General features: G+C 38.5%; 1 protein-coding gene across 2 annotated transcripts; it reads right to left on the minus strand.

Annotated features, from left to right (window-relative positions):
• Nucleotides 1-1,144: 1,144 nt before the first annotated feature.
• Nucleotides 1,145-17,270, minus strand: LOC131221015 (glycine cleavage system H protein 2, mitochondrial). 2 transcript variants are annotated; one of them, XM_058216079.1, is made up of 4 exons: nt 17,058-17,264; nt 12,814-12,902; nt 11,382-11,552; nt 1,145-1,660 (listed from the first exon to the last, which is right to left on the minus strand). In XM_058216079.1, the coding sequence occupies exons 1-4, from the start codon at nt 17,134-17,136 to the stop codon at nt 1,532-1,534; spliced, it is 468 nt and encodes a 155-aa protein (XP_058072062.1). In that variant the 5' UTR covers nt 17,137-17,264; the 3' UTR covers nt 1,145-1,531. The 2 variants fall into 2 exon arrangements, with proteins under 2 accessions (XP_058072062.1, XP_058072063.1); XM_058216080.1 differs by having other exon boundaries at nt 1,496-1,660; nt 11,322-11,552; nt 17,058-17,270.
• Between the last annotated feature and the right edge of the window lie 7,185 nt (nt 17,271-24,455).

The raw sequence follows: 24,455 nt of genomic DNA on the forward strand, positions 1-24,455 counted from the left end.
ACCAAAATGTATGTTCGCTTGGTTATCTGATTTTTGGATTATTTTTGGACGGTTCAGATGAAAAACATTGAATGGCCTTATCTCAACAAACGAGTTTCCAAAAATTGGAGGTTAGAATTGTTCAACCAATCTGATTTTAGGGCTGAATAAGAGACAGTGGGTCCTACCATTTGAGTTCATGCATGCCACGTGTACAATTTCTGAATGCCTGTGTATCAAGTGTCATAGTCTACCAGAGTATGAATTGGGGGAATGATCATGTGCATTCCAACTTAGGGTAACTACCTCATGTGTAGGATATGACAGTACATATGATGTTGGGTCATGCTAAAATTGACCTGAGTCCAAGACCAAAATGAAAATTGGTGGGCCATGTATACAATACACAAGCCTGGGCCACAAGTCGAGATAGTAGGTCCAAGCCCTCTACCTAGCCCATCACCACCCTCCATTGTGGGCCCTGGGACTGTAATTTGGTTTTCAATTCAAAACAACATACAGCCTTGCTTGATTATTACTTAAAAAGGAAAACTTACAGCTAATTGCAGATACATTTTCTATTCCCAAAATAACCCTAACTTCTTCAAAAAGTCTTGCCACATATTCCTCCCACCAGAAACGAACTGCAGGGGCAAAATTGTCAACGACACTTGTGTCATATGTGGTATAGATTCACATCCACACAAGTATCAATTCACATTCACATTTAGGATTTTTTTTTTTTTTTTTAAAAGAAGGGGCCACATCAATTTTCGAGTATGGGCAATACGTGGTGGGGCCCACAAGATCGATCGACGGGTCCCCACATCCAATGTGAATCCGTCCGTTGAGTTGGCTTGTGACTGTTAAGAACAACGTGCATAGGAAGAAGAAGATGAAAGAAGCAGATGTCAAAGGGATCGCAATCGCTTTTAACCATTCACGATGTGTTGTGATTGAGTGCAGTCCCACTTCCTATCACTGTCCAATCACGAAATCGAAAGGTGTATTTCTCATCAGTGATTGGCAACAAGTTACAAAGATAAATGAGGAATGCTAATCCCAGACCAACATGCACGTCGTCCGCAGGTAGAGGTGCATGTGGGGCCCGCAACCATCTATTCTGTTCCTGATGAGATTTAGAACACTGATCTGCAATGTTAACTTGGGCTCTAACAGTAGAAATCCCTGCATTCAAATCTAAGTTGAAATATGGAACATGTCAGATAACTCTGCAATCAAAAGCTTCGACCATGTATTGTATTTCGACACATCACCATCGCAACAATCCGACGATGGAAAGCACGTTACATTTGAATGGAAGAAAACTAACAATTCAAAGCCTAGTGAAAGAGAATGCAGTGGCTGAGAATACTTCAATTACTGGCATTTAAATGGAACTCAAGACATTGTCTTGGATTATTAACTTGTGCTCCAGATGGGTCAATTGAAACCCATCCGGGTCCGCATAGGCACGAAAGGATCAAGACCCACAAAGGAAAACTACGTACGGATCTGTATAGATGCGACACCAGGCCGCATTCCACTCCACTCAGTGCTTAGCATCTTCTTCTTCGCAGAACTTTGTGTACTTCTCCGAGTCCATCAAGGAATTCACCTCACCCGAGTCACTCATTTCCACCTTTATAATCCATCCGTTTTCGTACGGACTTGCGTTCACCTGGATCAGGAAAGAGACGAAACCTCACGTTATGATCCAGCCCCTACAAATACCAAGAGATAAATGCTGCGAGTATTGGCATCTAAATTCTCCAAAATGTGAAATTTCAAGAAAGCATTTGTTTGAATGCAAGCTTAGACAAATGCTGTTTTGTGAGGAAAGCTCTGAAAAGTGAAAAGAGTTCTACATCAAAGAGTGACATTTTGTCAGCATTAGGATTGGGGTGGCAATGCAACAGGCTAGGTTGGGCCTTGCCAGACCCTACTCACATAAGCCCTGGCACTGGCCTAATCGGGCTGACCTTGTAAGAACAAATGGCCAAAGGTTTAAAATAGTCAATCTTTTTTTCTTTTTCTTTTTTCTTTTTTGTAGGTATTCTCAATCTACAACAAGTCCCATCATATAAAACGGTTTGGATCATGGAAGCATGACCCAAATCCAATGAATATGTTTAAACTACACGTATGATGAATGGAAACTGCTCACAAGCATGTCTTTTAACCATCCATTCTTTTTGTATAATGGTGGCCAATTTGATGATTGGACCGGGCCATTCATCATTAGCCCGGGCCCAGCCCTCAGGCCAATTTAGAGCCGAGAACTGACCCGACAGGATAAGACACTCAGGCCAAGGTGGGCCATTGCCACCCCTAAACTGGGCATAAGAAAATACTAGAGACAGAATAACCATGTATACAAGACCACATTACAGATTCGTCATTAAGACAGCCATATGGTGGTCTCCCACAGTTTAGAGGCTCAATGGGACTACCAGGCAAAATAGATGGGATTAGGAGGGATCAGTGTTCGAAATATCGGTATCGCACAATGTATCGCACCCTTGGGATACAGATACGTATCGGTTATCGCACGGGATATATCGTTTGTATCGCATAGTTTATCGCACTTTTTGGGAAACATGGGGAAACATTAGCAAAATGGTTGAATTTTTTTATGAAACTTTGAGGATTATTTAAAAAAACCTTAATGCACACTTTTAAATCATAAAATATCAAAAAAGAAGTGCACATAATAAAGTTCCTTTGTATAAGGTACTAAGTTATGCGTGTTATCTGATTAAACTAAGGTAAATATATTTAAATATGATGCATACCATTTATAAATGTATAAAGATATGTATGAACATCCAAACATCAATTGGAATTCATTTTAACATATCATTTTAGGGCATGGGCCGAAAAAGAGGTAGATCCAAATCTAAGGTGGACCACACCACACAAAATAGTGTTCATTGAATGATCATCATTAAACTATTTTGGGCCTATAATTTTTTTGGATAAAGCTAATATTTATGTTTTCCCATCCAGGTTTGTCAAACCTCATGGATAGATTGGATGTGAAATAAACATTACGGTGGACCCTAAAAAGCTTCAATGGTGGACATCATTGCCACCACATTTCTTGTAGTGTGGTACACTTGATCTTTCATTTGTCTCCTTTTTGGCCTCATGCCTTAAAATTACTTATGAAAATGGATGGAGGGTGTGGATTGGCTGGTGTACCACACGAGGTATGAGCACGTGTCGTGCGAAGATGGGATGCAAATTTCCTACTAAATCCTTTCGCAAGAGTGGGGCACACCGTGATGTTTGTGAGAAATCTACTCCATCCATCAGTTTTGTGGGATTATTTTAAGACTTGAGGCAAAAATTGAGCAGGATCCAAGACTCAAGTGGGCCGCACTAAAGAAAAAGGTGGGTAGGGAAATTCCTACCGTTGAAACCTTCCTGGGTCGACAGTGATGTTTACATTCCATCCATACCGTTCATTACGTCATCACTACTGGGATGAATTGAAAAACCAAATATTAGACTGATTCAAAACCTGTGGCCGCTCGAATATTTCAACTGTGGACCTTCAATCCTCACGTTTTTGGCCTACTTTAGTCTTGGATCCGGCTCATTCTTAGCCCTATGTCTTAAAATGTGTTCAAAAAATGGATGGATGGAGTGGATTTCTCACAAACATCAAGGTGGACCCTACCTAAGTTTCCAGCGCATGAACTTCATGCGAAGCCTGGACGAGCGTCCCACGAAATCGGAATGGGTACTTAGTTACTAGGTGCGCTTTTATCATATTGAGTAAACTCAGTTGGACCCACTGTGAATGTATGTGGTTTATCCACACCGTTCATCCATTTTTACTGCTAATTTTAGGGGTTTATACCAAAATTGAAGTAAAGCCAAAGTTCAAGTGGACCATTACACAGGAAACAGTGTGGAATAATGATTTCCACCGTTGAAACCTTCCTAAGGTCCAAAGTAATTTTTATTTGTCATCCAACCTGTTCATAAGATCACAAAGACATGGATGAAGAGAAACCACAAACATCAGCTTGATCCAAAACTTCTTTGGCCTCCAAAAAATTTTGAATGGTAGAGGTTCAATCAAAATGTTTCCTGTGGTGTGGTCCATTTGAGATTTTAATTTGACTCATTTTTGGAATCAAGCCATAAAATTATCTTTTAACATGGATTAGCGGAGTGGATAAAATAAAAAAAATAACAGTGGACCCCACAAGTTTACTCAGTACGCTAAGGGTACTGAGTTACTCAGTACGCAATCCGCTTCCGTCGTCCACGTCGTACAAACAGCTGAAGGGAGATCAGAGTTACATGGCCCCACCAATAATGTATTTATCATATCCACACCGTTCATCCATTTGGAGAGATCATTTTAGATCGTGAACCCAAAAATGAGTGAAATCCAAACCTCAACTGGACCACACCACAAATAGCAGTGAGGACAATGATCCTCACCGTTGTAACATTCGTAGGTCCACCATAACGTTAGCTTTCCATCCAATCTGTTCATGAGGTCACAAAGACCTTGATGAATAGGAAAAACAAATATCATACGATCCAAAACTTTTGCAACCCCAAAAGGGTTTCAATGGTGGACGTTCAATATCCAGCTGCTTTTTTCCAGTGTGGTCCACTTGATCCTTGGATTTGTCTTATTTTTCTCATAAAGCCTCACGACGAGCTCGCCAAATGGAAGAACGGTTTGGATATAATATATACCTCATGATGGGACCCACATAACTTGATGACGTCAACCCAATCGGTGACGTGCGAGGCACCGTCCGTCCGCCTCCTTTGAATGGATGCGGATTTCCTGCGAAAGCCTTTCGCATGAAGTTCCTGCGCAAGGATTCTGGACGGGGCCCACTGTGAAGTTTGTTAGAAATCCAACCCGTCCATCCGTTTTTTGAACTCATTTTAGGACATGAGACCGAAAATTATTAGGATCCAAAACTCAAGTGGGCCATACTAAATGAAACAGTGTGGAAAGGAATTCCTACCGTTGAAACCTTCCCAGGATCCACCTTGATGTTTATATTCCATCCAAACCGTTTAGAAGGTCATTTTCACTGAGATGAAGTGAAAAAGCCAAGAAATTAAACCGATACAAAATTTTGTGGCCATATAAATGCTTCAACGGTGGTCACTAAATCCCCACAGTTTCCTCTCGTGTGGCCCAATTGAGTGTCTGATCCTCCTTATTTTTGGTCGCATGCCTTTAAATGAAGTCTAAAAACGGATGGACGGAGTGGATTTCTCAAAAACGTCGTACTGGACCCCACACAAAATCTTGCGCAGGAACTTCCTGCGAAAGGCTTTCGCAGGAAATCCGCGTCCCCTTTGAATAACGGCTCGGGGCCCTTTTTTTCGAAGCAGCAAGGTTTCCGGCGCGTTCCGAACCCTAAAATCTCTCCCGAGGGCCGATGATTTCGGGGATTTCGATGGATTTTGCGCCCAAATCTCTCTAAATCAGAGGCTTCTATTCGAATGGCCCATCAAACAGCTTCCGATCAGGGCGATCTTCTTTACAGGTACCGAAATCTACCGTTGAAAGTTTTTTTTTTTTTTTTTTAATTTTTTCGGATAATGACAGTCCCAGGTGCGATATTGACGATAATATCGGCCGATATCTGAAGTTTTGGATTTTCGGTATCTTCCGGGGGTTATCGGAGGAGTTTCGTCTCGCTAGGGTCCGATACCGATAATATCGGCTAATATATCGGCCGATAGTATCGATATTTCGAACACTATGTACAATTGCCTTCATTGGAGTATACACACATAGACCCATGCATACATCCACGCACCCATGCACATATGCATCTATCGGCTCATATAAATTGTGACCGTTGATGTGTGATCGTTTTGCTTAGTGTGAACTATTAATTAATGTCATTAATGATTACATGATTTTGGTAGAATATATTTAAGTTTATTTATAATGCACTCTCTCAATTCATATACTTAAGACCACGTGTTTAATTATTAGCTAATCTAAATCTAGCCAACATCAACTATTGACTGTGCACTGAGATTAATCTGATCTTAACCACTAGATTGTTGTTAAAAAATAAAATAAAAATCGAGAACAACCCATTTTTTGTGGGAACCAACCCCACCGTCCGCTTGTGTGTGGCCCACCTGAGTTTCAGATCAGCCTCATTTTTTTGCTTTATATCTTCTCTTGGCCAGGCCGAGATGATGGACGGATTAGATTTAAATTATTGTTAATGGGACCCACTATATCTTAAAAAATAAAAATAAAATAAAAAATGAAAGTTACATCTTCCGCACGACTAAACCACCTTCTCCACTTTCCTTCCGTTTTGTACGGTAATGGCCGCCGAACCTCCCACTAAATGAAACCGTTCCATGATTCTCACTCCTCTATTCCATTACGCATCCTTTTATAAAAAAAAAAAAAGAGAGAGAGAGAAAGAATTGAAAGAATCAATCAAATAAAAAAAAATTAGAGTGGGAGAGAGAGAGAGCGCTGTAAATCAAGAGAGAGAGATTAAAGCGAGGCCGGATCGTCAGACTTTAAGGTAGGTGATCTTAACCTGAAATTTACCATTTTCAATTTTATTATATCTATTTAATCCAAATTTTCGTAGAAATATTATTGTTAGTTAATTTAATTTTATTTTTTATGTAGGGAATCTACGCATTTAGGAATTTCTATTTTATTCTATTTTAAATATTTAATACTGAAATAATTTATACATAAATAAAATAAAATAAAATAAATTTATAGAATAAAATAAATAGTTTATTTAAGATTAATTTATTAATTCTTAAATGTTTTGTTAAAAAAAAAATAATAAAAATTTTAAATTAAATTTCAAATAAATTATAATATCCTAAAATATTTTACAATACAAATAGAATATATAATTAATTATTTAAAGTATTGATGATTCATTATGCAGAATTGTGAATATAAGTGATGTAAGATTGATAAGTATATATAAGCACATATGATTATGAAAATAAAAATAAAAATATATAATAATAATAATAACAAATTATAAATTGTATAATTGTAATATGTAATCAGTATTAATATGACATATAATAAGATATATAATAAAAAAAAATAAAATAAAATAAAAAGGTTTATAAGATTATTAAGGTATAGTAAAATATAAATATTATGTTTCATAATAATATAGTAGTAATACAATATAATTGTAGGTTACAAAAAAAAATAATGACAAAATATATAACATAATTAAAGTAAATATGTGTAAGATAACATTATATTATATAATTAATACATAAGTATTTAATATTATTTATAAGATTATGTTATAAGTAACAAAATAGAAAAGTTTTATTTGATAATATATAAAAGTTGTAATAAATAAAATTTAATATTATTTTTTTAAAAAAAAAAATTTATGTAAATGATGATATTAACAATTTAACATAAAAGTAATATAATAATTATATTAAATGTATCAAACAAAAGTAAATTTATTAATTTAGATAGTCAATTATAAAACAAGGTTAATTATACTGAAATAATGTTGTAACAAATAATTTATATAATAATAATAGTATCCAAAGTCCAAACTAATATCTTCCTTAACCTTATTCAATTTAGATTTAAAAATAAATAATAATAAAATTCTGAATTTAGATTTAAATAGTTAGATAAAAATAATAATAATAATAAATTTTAAATTATTAAATAATAATTTAATTACATTATTAATGTTATATTATATAAATCAGTGTGATAATTTTTGTTCTGTAAAAATTAAAATCCATATTTTAATTCTAAAATTTGAAGAGTTAATTAAATTAAATTTAAATGAACTTAAGTTTAAGAAAATTTTTAAAATTTTGGAATTGAAACTAAATTGATTAGATTTCTATATTTTGGAATTTTAGTGATTAATGTATATTTAAAACTTTATTAAATTAAAATTTTAATAAAGTATAATATTAGATTTTTAACTTTAAAAAAAAAAAATCTTTTCCTTGTAGTTCAAAATTTTTATTTAAATTAAAATTTAAATAATTTATCGATTAAACCTAAATATACATTCACAATGAATTATCAAAGAGAAATTAAAATTTGTTATAAAATAATCAAGTTATTTCAATATGTGTGTGTGTGTGTGTGTGTGTATTTGTCAAGTTTATGTGATAAATAAAATAAAAATTTTAATTTTATAATTTAGTGAATAAAAATAATAAATATTTTGATGCTAATATTTAACATTATTTAAGTAAAAAAAATAATTTAATTAAAGTTAGAATTTAAATAAAATTTCTTGTACATTATTTCAGTGTAATTCCTAAATTAAATAATAGTAAAAATAATATTTTATTTAAGTATTTAAATTATTAAAGTTTTAATAAAATGATATCTAAAATTATTAATTAGAAATAAAAATTTATATTGTTGATATTTTAGATGGTAAAACAGTAATTTATCTTACATACCATATCAGCCCAACAACACAAACAGTAGAAAACCTTGATTGGAAACAGCTATGGTTAAATAGACTAACCTGAAATCCAAACCATTCATTAAATAGACCACTTAGGTGTTATTTTCTTTTGGTAGATGGTGTCCTGAAACTCAACTTCTCACGCATCCAGCGAGTGTAGACAGCAACTTAATGCTATGTGTTGCGTCAGTGGGAGAAACTCGTTAAGAGCGTAAGCGTGGGTCAGGTCTAGCATGCAACGCTAAGTAGGTCGTGGGCGTATGGTTTAGTCCAGAAATCGACGGTCCAAATATCAGGTGGGTGATTCTCCTCCATTTATGAACTTTCTGATTTTATGTATTTTAGAATATTTATTTATTTGACATAATGACTTTAAATTAATATTGTCAAATTCCTTTATACCTAATATCTACTTTTCTAAATTTTAGCATGTACTGAATCTGATTAATTTGTAGAGTTAGATTTTAATCTAACTTTTATTTATGAAATTTGGTGTTAGGATTTAGACCTTAAATCTGTATTAAAGTAATTGATTTATATTGATTGGTTTAAAATAATATTAATAATTTGATTCTAAATTTTGATTTTCTTTTTTTTTTTTTTTTTAAAAAGGGCAAAGAAAATAACTTGATGTTTCAGTAAATTTCAGGAATTGAATTTTTACGGCATCGAATTTCTGCACATTTGTATAGAACTTGCATTGTTGTATCGGGATTTAAATAATTAAATTATTTCGCTACTGATTTTGGAATAATTCATGACATGCATTCATCTCTACTGATTATGGAATTATGGAAAAAGAAAGAAATTTGAGGAAATGATTGTGGTATAACAAGTAGGGCAATCGTGTCCCTTGGGTGAAAGACCCTAAAGCCAGCAAGTAGGGCAATCGTGTCCCTTGGGTGAGAGACCCTAAAGCTAGCAAGTAGGGCAATCGTGTCCCTTGGGTGAAAGACCCTAGAACCCGTTGGATCCTTCGGAGTCTCCTTTGTGTACGGCGTATGAGTACAATTGTGTGCGCGGACATACGTCAGAGGTACAACTGGAGCAGTAGTCTGACTAGCTAACGTATAAATGAGTCCCTCACCATGAGGTACTGGTGTGTGGGCGTTAATGCAACGTGGTCATACACCTAGGTACGGTGTTGTAAGATGTGATGATTATTTAATTTTATTCTTGAATTCATGATAGTGTGGCATTCAGTACGTCTTTATGATTCTAGCATCGCATTCATGTCATATGAAATATTTAATATTTTGATTCATGTTTTGAAATTTCAGAAAGTACTTTTATTATTTATTCGTTTGATATAAATCTAGAAATTTCATATTTGGTTGGATAAGATCCCACGAGCGGTTGTGCTCATACCCATAATAACAGTGTTTCAGGGCATCAGAGTTTAGTCAAAGGCAAAGTGGAGTGAAGATCCAATCATCAATTTACTTATCTTTTATTTGTACGGATGAAAAAAAAAATATAATAAGAACTTAGAAGTGAGTTTAGGTTGTAATAGTTAAAGATTGTATTTGATGAATATTGTTTATTGTAATGAGTTTTAATTAAGTGTGGTTGTGAATATATAAAATAGAATCATGAAGTGAGATTAGGACATGGGTCTAGCCAACTCGAGACAGCCATATGGTGGTCTCCCACAGTTTAGAGGCTCAATGGGACTAAATCCTGTGACCAGACTTTTTTGCACGTCTCATCTAATCAGTCTGGCTTTTGATCTATTGATCCTCCTTGGTAGGGCCCACCAGATGAACAGTAAATCTCAGCCATGTGCTCCATGTACGGCTTAGATGATGATGACTATGGCGACTCAACTCTTGATGCAAATGCAACAAAGACAGATTTAAATGAATTACAACACTTGTCATGAGGAGACTACTTGCATGTGCCAGATTGGAACATGTGTGCTAGATCTACATTGATAATCAGGTGAGCCTGAAGGCACCTGGGCCTAGCCCAGATATCAGGTCGGTGTGATCACCAGGTAGGCAACACGTATACTAAGAAAAGGGGAAGCGGATGGCGTCCTACCCCTGCCTGGACAATAATCCATCCAGGTAGGGCTCTATGGGGCCCACCGTGATGTATGGGTTTTATCCACGTCGTTCATCCATTTTGCAAGATCATTTTGGGGTTTGAGCCCAAAAATGAGGTAGATCCAAGGCCCAAGTGGACCACACCACAGAAGCAACAGTGATAATGACACCCACTGTCAAAAACTTCCTAGGAAGGTCCACCATGATGTTTATTTGCCATCCAACCTGTTCATAAGATCATATAGGCCTGGATGAAGTGAAAACTCAAACATCAGCTTGATCCAAAACTTCTGAGACTCCCAAGAAATTTTTAATGGTGGGCTTTCAAAGCCCACTATGGGGTCCAATAGAGCCTTGGATCTGCCTTGTTATTTAGGTCATACCCTATAATGATCTGGAAAAATGGATGGAAGGCATGGATAAAACCCATTCATCACAGTGGGGCCCACAGAGCCCTGCCTGGACAGATTATTGTCCAAGCGGAGGCAGGACACAATCTTCTTCCTAGAAAAGGATCCCCAGCAGTTCACATTCAATGCACGTGCAGCACAGTTAAAAGGACCCATCTAACTCTTGGAATACAATATATTTACTATGTGGCCCGCCTAGTGAACAACCTGTATATCTTTCACACTTGTATACCATGTTGGCACATATGGGTCATTTGTTTGGCATTTGAACATGCACGTCCGCAAGTAGGATCCTATTTGCCAATTGCAAGTCTCACCTGTCTTCCAAATTCAGTGCTAAGAGTTTATGGAAGTGACTACATGTATCAAAAATCGCCAAATGCGGATCAACAGTGTATAAACTCAAAGAGGCACACCTCATTTCAAGAAGTCAATTGGCTAGATTTGAAATGAAATTTTGGTGTCAGATGACTCACCAAGCCTGGAGAGTCGCTAAGTTCGCTGTTGACTTCCACTACTTTCCCTGAAACAGGTGAGTTAATGTCACTGGTGGCCTTGACACTCTCAACTGCGCCAAAGCTGCTTCCTTGCTTTACAGAGGTGCCGACTTCAGGCAATTCCACATATACAACGTCGCCCAAATGATCCTGAATGAGAAGGAAATGATTAGATCGGTAATCTAAATAAATCACATTGAATCTCTACATTAAACGGGAGTAGCTATTCTCTCCCTTCCTCTCTCCACATGCATTTGCAGATTTTATTTCCTTTTCTTCAGTTGCTCAGGACTCCAGTCAACATTGAATTGGCTATTCACTGTTGCTGCAGAGAAGGGCCATCTATCCTCTGATTATTAGTGATTTTGACAAAGAGGGAGGATCACATTGAGTCAACTCGAGCTGTTTTGGTGTTCATATTGTGTGTGCATGCTGGCCAATCTGCCCAACAGGCCAATCTCATCATCAGCTGGATATGCACCAAAAATCAGGGCGATTCAATCATCAAGTGGGTCACACCATAGAGAACAATGGACAACCACCCGAAAGCCTCGAAAAATAATGTGTGTGTGTGTGTGTGGGGGGGGTGGTCTGCACAGGCTTGTGGCTTCCAACCAATCTGAAGGATTGCTGCACTGTGAAAATGGGACGCTCCAGCATGAGGCTAATCGAATCATTAGGTGGGCCACCGAATGTAATATGAGGACATGATTGCCCATAGTTTATACATTGTTGCTGCCTGATGATTGGATTACCCTATTTTTGGGGCATCCAATAATCACGGCAGGATAATCACGGCAGGGCATACACACCACAATGGGCCACTTGTCATGAGTTGAACTCCATTTGATCATTCCCCTTTGAAAATTGGCATGTTAGACCCTACAAATTGCAAGTGTTCATAAGTTAGTACAAAATCAGAATATCTATTGAAGTCTGTTATGATATCCCCCATCGAAAGAAATATTATTCATTTGTTTGACCCATCAAGGGTTCATGTGTGACCCACATGTTGTTAACCAAAGCCGTTGATTTTCTGGACCCCAGACAGGATGGCCCAATGCCCAAATGTGTCCCCTGTGGCCCTATGACATGATCTGAGCCATCCAGTGAAAATGCACAATTACAACCAATGTTAATAGGGTCCAATCAGACAGGATTCCAATGGGGGAGATTCTCGGGGCATCTCCATCCACCAAGTACCCACCAAATGGACGATTCAGATCACCATCGGATGGGCCCTACATGAACAGCTTATTCAGTTGAGCAAATGCTTGATCATGTATTGTGCATTTGTTGATGTCTATTACCCTGGACTAGATTATGGATCTATATCCATTCCGACAAACAACTGTATAATCTAGATGGTTATAGCAGTGTTGCAAGTATATTATGCACAGGCAATAATTACCTGAGCATGGTCCGTTATTCCTACTGTAGCAGAAGTGCCATTAACTTTAACCCACTCATGAGAGTCAGCATACTTCAAATCCTTCACAACTGCAAATGTAGAAAAAGAGTCTCAATAAAGATGAATTCATTTGATCGGCATCTTTCGCAATCAGTAAATCGAAATTACTTCATAGGTATGGAAGATTGAGTAACAACTAGATTGCAGTTAATGTTCGAAGAACTTGACTGATTCCAAGAAGACTCCAAAGGATTAGTGGGATGAAACATAAGAAAACAAAGTACATTGGAGAACTAGAAAGCCCGCTGTTTTTTAATCAATTCTATCAAAATTTTATGCTATATTACTAAAAAATTTTGACATTCAGGATTTCTAAAGATTGGGGTGGGTAGTTCTAACACCACTCCAGCCCATGAGTCCATGAGTTGAAGAATCATCCAAGATGATACATCTGGCCAGAACCATATTTGTCATTTTAGCCATGGTTATAAAACGATACAAACCTGTGTAATGTGGCTACTGCCAGGTTCTTATCTTCAAAAGTCATTGCACAAACAATGTACTCTATATGTAACAATTACATTTTTTAAAAGGTAACTATTATCTTAATAAATTGTACAGAAAATTACATATTCCATCCTATTTTTTCCACTTGAGTTTTTATTCTCTCTCATCTTTCTTTTCTTTTCTTTTCTTTTTTTTTTTATTGAATTCAACAGATATACTAGGTGAATAGGATGATACGCCTTGCATGTTCCTGATCTATTCTTGGTCTTAATTCGAAATGTTACATACTACGTGCTCGGTGCTCGGGATTCCCTCCAATATTTTTCCTATCTTTTCTTTCTTTCTTCTTTTTTTTTTGTTCTTTTTTTTTTTTTTTTATAAGTAAACTGCTCAAAAAAGTAGCAACACTTAAATTGGGAAACAGGCTACCATGCTATGCATTGAAAGTTTGCATGAGTACCAAAGAAGTGAAGAAACACGTGATATGACATTGTGAAATAAGATTGCAGCTCCTTTTGCAGGATGATGCCAATACCAGGCATTCTTCCACACAAAAGTTTGGTAACCCAAGTGATACCACCAAACTTCCTGTAGTCTCCAGGAAGTTGGTGGAATTTTTTATTTTTATTTTTATTTTTATTTTTGAGAGAGAGAGAGTTGGTGGGATGGTTGGTGGGATAGGGACAAATAACATTTGACATGAGATGCCTTGAAATTCTGACCATCCGACCAGCATCTTGACTTCTCCAACCTGGAATTTCTACTATTTTTTTAATAAGCAAGCTGGGTTCAAGCTCAAGACCTCAATGTTGAAACAGCCTGCCTGCCATTGGGCTTTGATATCGAACCAAATGCAGCTAACAAAATTATCATCATTAGATGACAAAGGAGCAGAAAGAGCAAAAAGCACAATCCCCATTTCGGAAAATTAACTCCTCTAGCAAAAACAATATAAATTGAATACAGAATTCAGTTTTTGTCTGTCATACCTCACATCTGGTGGGTGACACCATGGTTTTATCAGTCAATCTGGTAGTGCCACAGTACATGGGCCATAGCCAAATAATTGCACTGACCGGATGATCCTAAAGTTAGGTAGGCTCTAAATGGGCAATTAAACAGAAGCAAGCAATGGTCCATATTCAATATAAAAGTCCATTCATCGTGTGGTTAGGATTGTCCAATTGCTTTGCATAATCCAGAGTTCATCAGAAGTAGAACAGGTATTTCATAACCAATAGAAAATTTCCAGACACACCAAACCAAAAAATAAAGACCAGTTTAGGTTGTTTTGTGTTCAATCATGATGCCATCCATGCATGGAACCCACATCGCTATATGATTGCGTGATCCAAACCATCCATCAGGGGGGCCGTGCATGGGTGGATTACACCACCATAATCAAGCTGATCAGACAATCTCAGTCCACTGATCTTTTTTCCCCATTTTGATCAGTATCTTAGTCCACTGATTAATAGCTCTTGTAGAATGCAGATCACTTTCTTTGTTTTCAGCCGTCCATTTGAATGCTACCCAAGCAGATATTCTGGATCATCCAGATGGTATTATTTTTTGTGCTGTTGGGAATCCACAGGAGGACCTAAGATGGACTGTTTGAATCAGCAACCATAGACTATGTTTGCCCAATCCACAAAATACCTAAGCAAACAACCTTCATCAAAAGAGCAACGTGCAACAGTCATGATGAAAGTGGTGTAATAAACCCAAATATAATATTAAAAAAAAATCAAAAGAAAAAGATCTCCCCTCTAATGAGCTAAAAATTTGGTATGAACATAGTAACCGAAAAATTAAAAAGCGAGGATATTTTAGCAAAAAAAAAATGATCGCATTCAGTAGCTGATTGATACATTTACCAAAATCAATATCCTAAACAACTGAATAAATCAAATATAAGAAATCCCAAACGGTAAGGGGGAAAAAACTCTGCATAATCAACGGAAAAACATTGCAATAAAAAATAAAAATAAAAAACAAGAAGAAGAAGAAGAAAAATAGAGGAAAGTCATAGATTTTGCTTAAAAGATGTTAATATGAGCATTAGCCAACTGAAAACCTTGTGCAAACAAAAGCAAATAAAAATTAAGAAATATGGGATCTTTTGCTAAAACTACCATCTCAGATCATTGATAGATGCATGGACAAAAGAACCAATACCAACACTATCAAACCAATACCAACAAACAAAAATACCAGAAATTCCAAAAACTAAAAAGACCACTAATCTATGATCAGTTGTCTGAAAGTTCTTGTAATATAAAAAATTCAAAGAAAGCCCATTAACAACAATCAGATCTTTACCAATCAGAAAAAAGCAACAACAATAACAATCAGATCTTTCACTTAAAGAAACATAATATCAACTGAAGATCTTGTTATACACAAAATGAAATAAAAATATATAGATAGAAGTGGCATCATTTTCTTAATAACACATTAATCAGCAAAAAAATCTTGGAAACAAACATAGCTGAGAAAGAAAATATGCATTGTTTGGCAGAAAACCATGTAATATGCAAAATCAAACAAAACCCATAAATAAATAAACAATCACCATTAATCTGCACATGATCAGCTGAAAATCTCATAATACAAAAAGGAGGTATTAGACAACCGTCAGGCTGAAAAGCTGTATAGTGCGGTTTCGGTTTCCAATTTTGTACAATTGAGCATGTGGGCCCATTGAGCACCGATCCAAACCGTTGATATTGTCGGCCTAAATGTAAATGGACTATGCATCAAAAATCTCCCAAATTGAAAGAATCCTAATCCTTCGATGGTACCCAACAAATAGACAGTTAGGAAAGAAAATACAGCAACAATTCACATTCAATCACAAACAAGGCCAAACATTAAACAGCTAGATTCTTCCATTCAAGGTGAGTTTTGGTCCATGGGTCATCAAGCCAAGGCCTATTGTATCAACAGTCTAGATTACATCACCGCACCGTGGGCCCCACTTGCCCCACTTGTACAAAATGAAAACCCGAACACTGTGGAACAACCTTTCAGCCTGAACACACTAACTACCTGCGGCACCCACCCGCACATACGCGTCTGTGTGAACACACACGGATCGCATCTTTGCACCATATACACAGGTTTTCAATCCCGACGAGCTGCGGTCCGTGATTAGGCAATCCAAACCATTGATCTGTTACATTTCATCATCGATCGACTATGCTTCAAAATTCCTCATCGATAGGAAAATCTTCACCTTTCAATCCATCGCCTCTGATAGAAGATTATAAAGACAAATACAACAGGGTTTCCACGTTCAAACAAAATCGTCCTAATATTGGCTGCTGGGATCTTCCAATCAAGGAGATTTTCAGGCTACCGGCAATCCATAGCAGGACCCAACATACCAACGGTCAGGATTATCCAACCACAGGCCCCACTTTCCAGAAGCGAAAACCAGCGTATACTCCACCAAAACTCACACCACACAATGAAAAATTCGAACTTTCGCTTACAAAACGTTAATCTATGCATTGATCGACTGACATCAAAGCACAGAATCGAAGAAAAACCATTCACAAAAAAAAAAAGGATATTTTTACGAAAATACCCTCCGGATCTATCATTTTTACATTCTGCGAACCAAGATCTATCTGATAGAGAAAGATAGGTAAAAAGACAAAAGAAAAAAGAGGCGAAAACGAAGAAAGGAGAAGAGCAGATGTGGAAAAAGATGAAAAGTGTAGGGATCATACCAGAAGAGAAGGCTCTGTTGAAAGAAAGAGAGATCTTGAGGTATGAAGCTGCTCTTGAAGCCCACAGCTTAGACGCCATGGATGAAAGAAGAAAATATTCGGTGCGTCGCGGTGTATGGTTTTGGGTGTACGCACTCTCTCTTTTCTCCGTGTAGACTGTTGTGTTTTTTCACGGGTTTATAGACGAGCAAGAGAGGGAGGTTTTCTCGGCGGTTGGGAAGCTGGTTTCTGTAAACCCTATTATATATAGGTAGTTCCTGTAACCCAAAGAGCTGTGGGATCCACAGAGATGTGAGGATGAAATCTAATCCGTCCATCAGTTTCAAAATATCATATTAGAACGATATCCAAAAAATAATATGGATTCAACAGTCATTTGGAACACACCAAAGCAAACATTAGCAATGGAAATGATCACCATTGAAACTTTCGTGGGTCCTACCATGATGTTTATTTTCCATCTAACCCGTTCATAAGGTGTTTCCTATCGAGATGAAAGGAAAGAAATATTTTTTTCCTGATAAAAAAATTTCTGTCGGTGAGAAGGTGGTTTCGGTGGTGGGCATTCAATTCCCACTTTTTTCTCCGGTGTGGCCCACCTGACATCTCTATCTCTATAGTTTTTTGGTTGACATTCTAACACGGGATTTCAAACATGATGGACGCATTGGATTTCACACGGAACCACACAGAGCTTTGGGCTAGGAACTTGCGTAGGCAGCGGTTTGCTTTGCTGACTCCACACGCGTGGGGAGACCTGGCCATGCACGTGCAGATATAAGTGCCATATGGAGCACATGTGAGAGATCTGAACTTTCCATCTAGTTCGAAATACTGCTTAGATCTTAGAGTAAAACAGTAGGCAGTTTAGTTGCTCAGGTGGGTCCTGATTTAGTATGATTGAAAGAAAATTTTCTAGCCGTCCATGTACATGTGGCAACTTATTACGCTTGATACGCAGGCACCCAGAAATTGTATACGTGTAATGATTCTTGAACCCTCTGTCACTAAGTCAGAGTCCCAAAATCAGACTGTTGGATCGATCTTAACCTTTGATTGGAGGATACTTATTTGTTTAAATTGGACCATTGAATTCTTTTCATTTTTAACCGTCTAATAAATGTCCACCAATCTGGTAGTCGGAGAATCAAGTAAGCATAAATTTTTTGTTCATGTTATATCTAAAAACGGGAATCATAATCTGGACAGTCGAATCTACTCACTTGTATGCCACTAATGCAATTTCTAAGTGCCTGTGTATCATCTACTGCAACTACAAGAGTACCGAAGTTTTTCTATTTTCTAGTTGTTGTCGTCCACCTGAGATGTCGAATGGCCTGATTTTCAGGCAATAAGTTCTAAACAGTGCAGCCCATGTATCAGAAAGAGTGGATCGAGCACGCGTGTTACGTATTGGCACGTGTGCTTGGGTTTGAATAGTCAGGGCTCCGCACGCGTGTGGGCCGTGGAATCAGCAAGCGGAGACTTTGCTTTGAAAGCGGATTGCAGCAGCACCCGCCACAGGGATAGTCATGTTGCACGACGTGGCGGAAGCTCTGTGGGGCCCACCATGAGATATGTGTTTTATCCACTCCGTCCATATGTTTTTCAAGATCATTATACGGCATGAGCCCAAAATTGAAGTAGATCCAAATCTTAAGAAATCCACACTACAGGAAACAGTGGGGATTAAACGTCTACCGTTGAAAACTTCTACGGCTCGAAGTATACCATACTCTGAAGTGTATGCAAGTGTCGTTTGCTGCGCCTCACACGTGGTGAAGTACCACAGATGTGTGAGATCGGAGTCGCTCATCAGGCATCCCTACTCCTTATGTGCTTCCTTTTTCTTTTTTCCTTTTTTTCACTTGGACCGATCTTATGCTGATCAGGTGGGCCAACGGTCTACAATCTGCGTATAGAGTACGCACGCGTGATGATCAAACCTAGGTGATGTTTTAGACAAGCGATCTACAAGTAGGAACTGCCTAACAAGAGGTTGTGATCTTTCACACGTGCGGCTAGTTGACACGAGTGAGGCAAGCACAGCTTCCCGTGCACGTGTATAGTAACGTGTCTAAGATCCTATACAATGCTCGGGCGGCTAGTATGTAGAAATGGCTATCGTTCTTTGATCCAAACCGTCCATAGCATGCGCCCCACCTTGGATGGCCCATGCACGAAGATTTCCCGAGACTGGAAGATCCTATCAGTAATATTATTTCCGTTCTTGTTAGATGCTACAGTTTCTCTCTCAACCGTCTATTTTGTTTACCACCTGCTTAAACGGTTGGAAAGGCTCCGTGGACCCCACCATGATGTATGTGTTTTATCCACACTGTCCATCTATCTTGCCAGCTCATTTTACGGCTGAGACCAAAAACGAGGTAGATCAAATCTCAGTTGATCCGCAGCACACGAAACAGTGGAGATTGAACGCCCACCGTTAAAAACTACCTGGGGCCCACTGTAATGTTTATTTTCCATCCAACCTTCTTGTTAGGTCATACAAACTTGGATGAAGGGAAAACACAAATATCGTCTTCAAGCGAAAGTTTTGTGGCCCCCAGGAAGTTTTAAATGGTGGAAGTTCAATCTCCACTGTTTCCTGTGGTGTGGTCCACCTGAGATTTTTATCTATCTCAATTTTGGTATCATCTCATAAAATGATCTGAAAAAACAGAAAGACTGTGTGGATGAAACAAAAACATCATTTTGGGACCCACGGATCTTTTTCCAGACTGAACAGAACTGACGGCGGTGCTAGAGGCGTCCCTACCGAATCCGAGTTCCGAGCATGAGAAATTTACGACTGTGGACCCCACCTTTTATCCACCGGTTTTTTTGAAGCAATACAAAGTTAGAATACGCAGTTGGACCTCCTCGTATGGAGTCGGAATTTCAGGACGAAAATACCCCTCCTCCTGCGGAAACGGCTCTTCCTCTCCGTTTCCTCTCTTTGCTTTTCCTCTCCCTTTCTGCTGCCACTTTCCCTGCCGTTGCTGTCACCCCCGTTTCCCCACTGCATTTCCCGTAGAAAGACCCAAAAAAACACCCTTTTTGTCGGCCCCTTATCAGCATTTCATCTTTTCTTCTTGAAATGGTGGGTCCAGTGAAGAAAGCACACAAGACAGGTATATATATATATATTATTTTATTATTATTACACACGGACAGACACACACCGCACACACTCACGCTGCACACACACCGCGCACACTCACGCTGGTGGAATTTCACCACCTATGGCACTCGAACTCCTGACCGGGAGTTGAAACTACTGAGAGGTTACCACCCAAGCAAGAGTAAGGACCCCACCTTTTATATGGAAATGGATTGGCTACTCCCCCTGCCACCAGCCAATGGCTGGTGGTCGGTGCTCTGTGGGCCCCATAATAATGTATGTTTTTCATCCATTCCGTCCATCTATTTTTCAAGATCAATTTATAGTAATGAACAAAAAATGAGATATATATCAGTCTCAAGGGGACCACATTACAGGAAACAATGTTAAATGAACTTCGACCATTAAAAACTTTCTGGGGCCATAAAAGTATTGGATCAAGTTGACCTTTGTTTTTTTCCCTTCATCTGGATATTTATGACCTAATCAACATATTGGATGTCAAACAAACAGTACAGTGGGCCTTAGGAGGACTTAAATGATGGATTTCCAATCACTATTGTTTTCTTGTGGTGTGGTCCACCTGAGATTTATATCCCTCTCATTTTTGGGATTAAAACCTAAAATGATATTTAAAAATGGATGAACGGAATGGATGAAATACATACATCATGGTGGGGCCTACAGAGCACTGACCACAGCCCCGGAGCTGGTGGCAGGGGAGTAGCCAATTCGTTCCCTTTTATATTTTAAACTCAGTTGGGCCCACATTGAATTTACTATTCATGTTATCCATCCGTTAACGGAAAATTTTAAGGGGTTGAGCCCCATATTGAAGCAGATCAAAAGATCAAATGCATCATACCACGAGAAATAGTGGGCATAATGATTTCCACCGCCGAAACCATAGTCGGCCCAACAGTGATGTTTGTTTGTTATCAAACCTATTCATAAGATCATACATATATGGATTAATAGAAAACGCAATTATAAGCTTGATCCAAAACTTCTGTGGCCCCTAAGAAACGATCACCATTAGAAGTTCAATTCAAAATTTCATGTGGTGTGGTCAATTTCAACATTCCATTTCAACATTGGATATGTTTAAAATTTTCAGCTCCAGCCACGAAATTATTTGTTAAGTTTTCCCCACTGATTTTCATGTTTGCCCCGTTGATTTTCAAAAATCTCCCACTGATTTTTCTGTTTGCCCCATTGATTTTCTAGTTTGCCCCGCTAATTTTTCAATTTGCCCTGCTGATCTTCTAGTTTGGCCCGCTGATCTTCTAGTTTGCCCCGCTGATCTTCTAGTCTCCCCCGCTGATCTTCTAGTTTGCCTCGCTGATCTTCTAGTTTCCCTCGCTGATCTTCTAGTTTGCCCCGCTGATCTTCTAGTCTCCCCCGCTGATCTTCTAGTTTGCTCCGTTCAATTTCATGTTTGTCCCACTGAATGTCTAGGTGTCCTCCCTCAATGTCTAGGTTCCCTTCCACATATGGGGCTTTGGTGTATACATATTGCGATGAAAACGGATGGACATTACATAATCTGATGAACATGATGTATTACAAATGAAACACCATCATAGGGCGTAGCAAGCGTAATCGGATTGCGTACTGAGTTAGTAGTACGTTCCCATTGTACTATGTAAACTCAATTGGGCCCACAATGAATGTATGTAATATATCCACACCGTCCATCCGTTTTTTCATTTATTTTGAGGGGTCTAGCCCCCAAATCGAAGCATATCAAAAGATCAAGAGGATCATACCATGGGAAACAGTGGGCATAATGATTTCTACCACCGAAACCATAGCCGGCCCAACAGTGATGTTTGTTTGTTATCAAACCTATTCACAAGATCATACATATATAGATTAACAGAAAACACAACTGTAAGCTTGAATGGCCTGGCTATGACCCCTAAGAAATGATCAACTTCATGTGGTGTGGTCCATTTGAACATTGGATATGTTTAGATTTTTCGGCGCAAGCTACGAAATTATTTGTTAAGTTTGCCCCGCTGATCTTCTAGTTTGCCCCGCTGATCTTCTAGTCTCCCCCGCTGATCTTCTAGTTTGCCCCGCTGATCTTCTAGTCTCCCCCGCCGATCTTCTAGTTTGCCCCGTTCAATTTCAGGTTTGTCCCGCTGAATGTCTAGGTTCCCTTCCACATATGGGGCTTTGGTGTATACATATTGCGATGAAAACGGATGGGAATTACATAATCCGATGAACATGATGTATTACAAATAAAACACCATCATGGGGCGTAGCAAGCGTAATCGGATTGCGTACTGAGTTAGTAGTACGTTCCCATTGTACTATGTAAACTCAGTTGGGCCCACAATGAATGTATGTAATATATCCACACCGTCCATCCATTTTTTCATTTATTTTGAGGGGTCTAGCCCCCAAATCGAAGCATATCAAAAGATCAAGTGGATCATACCATGGGAAACAGTGGGCATAATGATTTCTACCACCGAAACCATAGCCGGCCCAACAGTGATGTTTGTTTGTTATCAAACCTATTTACGAGATCATACATATATGGATTAACAGAAAACACAACTGTAAGCTTGAACGGCCTGGCTGTGGCCCCTAAGAAATGATCAACTTCATGTGGTGTGGTCCATTTGAACATTGGATATGTTTAGATTTTTCGGCGCAAGCTACGAAATTATTTGTTAAGTTTGCCCCGCTGATCTTCTAGTTTGCCCCGCTGATCTTCTAGTATCCCCCACTGATCTTCTAGTTTGCCCCGCTGATCTTCTAGTTTGCCCCGTTCAATTTCAGGTTTGTCCCGCTGAATGTCTAGGTGTCCACCCTCAATGTCTAGGTTCCCTTCCACATATGGGGCTTTGGTGTATACATATTGCGATGAAAACGGATGGAAATTACATAATCCGATGAACATGATGTATTACAAATAAAACACCATCATGGGGCGTAGCAAGCGTAATCGGATTGCGTACTGAGTTAGTAGTACGTTCCCATTGTACTATGTAAACTCAGTTGGGCCCACAATGAATGCATGTAATATATCCACACAGTCCATCCGATTCTTCATTTATTTTGTAATGTCTAGCCCCCAAATTGAAGCATATCAAAAGATCAAGTGGATCATATCGTGGGAAATAGTGGGCATAATGATTTCTACCACAAGATCATACATATATGGATTAACAGAAAACACAATTGTAAGCTTGAACCAAAACTTCTGTGGCCCCTAAGAAATGATCAACATTAGAAGTTCAACTCAAAATTTCATGTGGTGTGGTCCATTTGAACATTGGATATGTTTAGATTTTTCGGCTCAAACTACGAAATTATTTGTTGAGTTTGCCCCGCTGAACTTCTAGTTTGCCCCGCTGATCTTCTAGTTTGCCCCGCTGATCTTCTAGTCTCCCCCGCTGATCTTCTAGTTTGCCCCGCTGATCTTCCAGTCTCCCCCGCTGATCTTCTAGTTTGCCCCGCTGATCTTCTAGTTTCCCCCGCTGATCTTCTAGTCTCCCCCGCTGATCTTCTAGTTTGCCCCGCTGATCTTCTAGTCTCCCCCGCTGATCTTCTAGTTTGCCCTGTTCAATTTCAGGTTTGTCCCGCTGAATGTCTAGGTGTCCACCCTCAATGTCTGGGTTCCCTTCCACATATGGGGCTTTGGTGTATACATTTTGCGATGAAAACGGATGGGAATTACATAATCCGATGAACATGATGTATTACAAATAAAACACCATCATGGGGCGTAGCCAGCGTAATCGGATTGCGTACTGAGTTAGTAGTACGTTCCCATTGTACTATGTAAACTCAGTTGGGCCCACAATGAATGCATGTAATATATCCACACAGTCCATCCGATTCTTCATTTATTTTGTAATGTCTAGCCCCCAAATTGAAGCATATCAAAAGATCAAGTGGATCATACCGTGGGAAATAGTGGACATAATGATTTCTACCACAAGATCATACATATATGGATTAACAGAAAACACAACTGTAAGCTTGAACCAAAACTTCTGTGGCCCCTAAGAAATGATCAACATTAGAAGTTCAACTCAAAATTTCATGTGGTGTAGTCCATTTGAACATTGGATATGTTTAGATTTTTCGGCTCAAGCTACGAAATTATTTGCTAAGTTTGCCCCGCTGATCTTCTAGTTTGCCCCGCTGATCTTCTAGTCTCCCCCGCTGATCTTCTAGTGTGCCCCGCTGATCTTCTAGTCTCCCCCGCTGATCTTCTAGTCTCCCCCGCTGATCTTCTAGTTTGCCCCGCT

This window comes from Magnolia sinica, chromosome 12 (genome assembly GCF_029962835.1).
Source record: "Magnolia sinica isolate HGM2019 chromosome 12, MsV1, whole genome shotgun sequence".
NCBI lineage: Eukaryota > Viridiplantae > Streptophyta > Magnoliopsida > Magnoliales > Magnoliaceae > Magnolia > Magnolia sinica.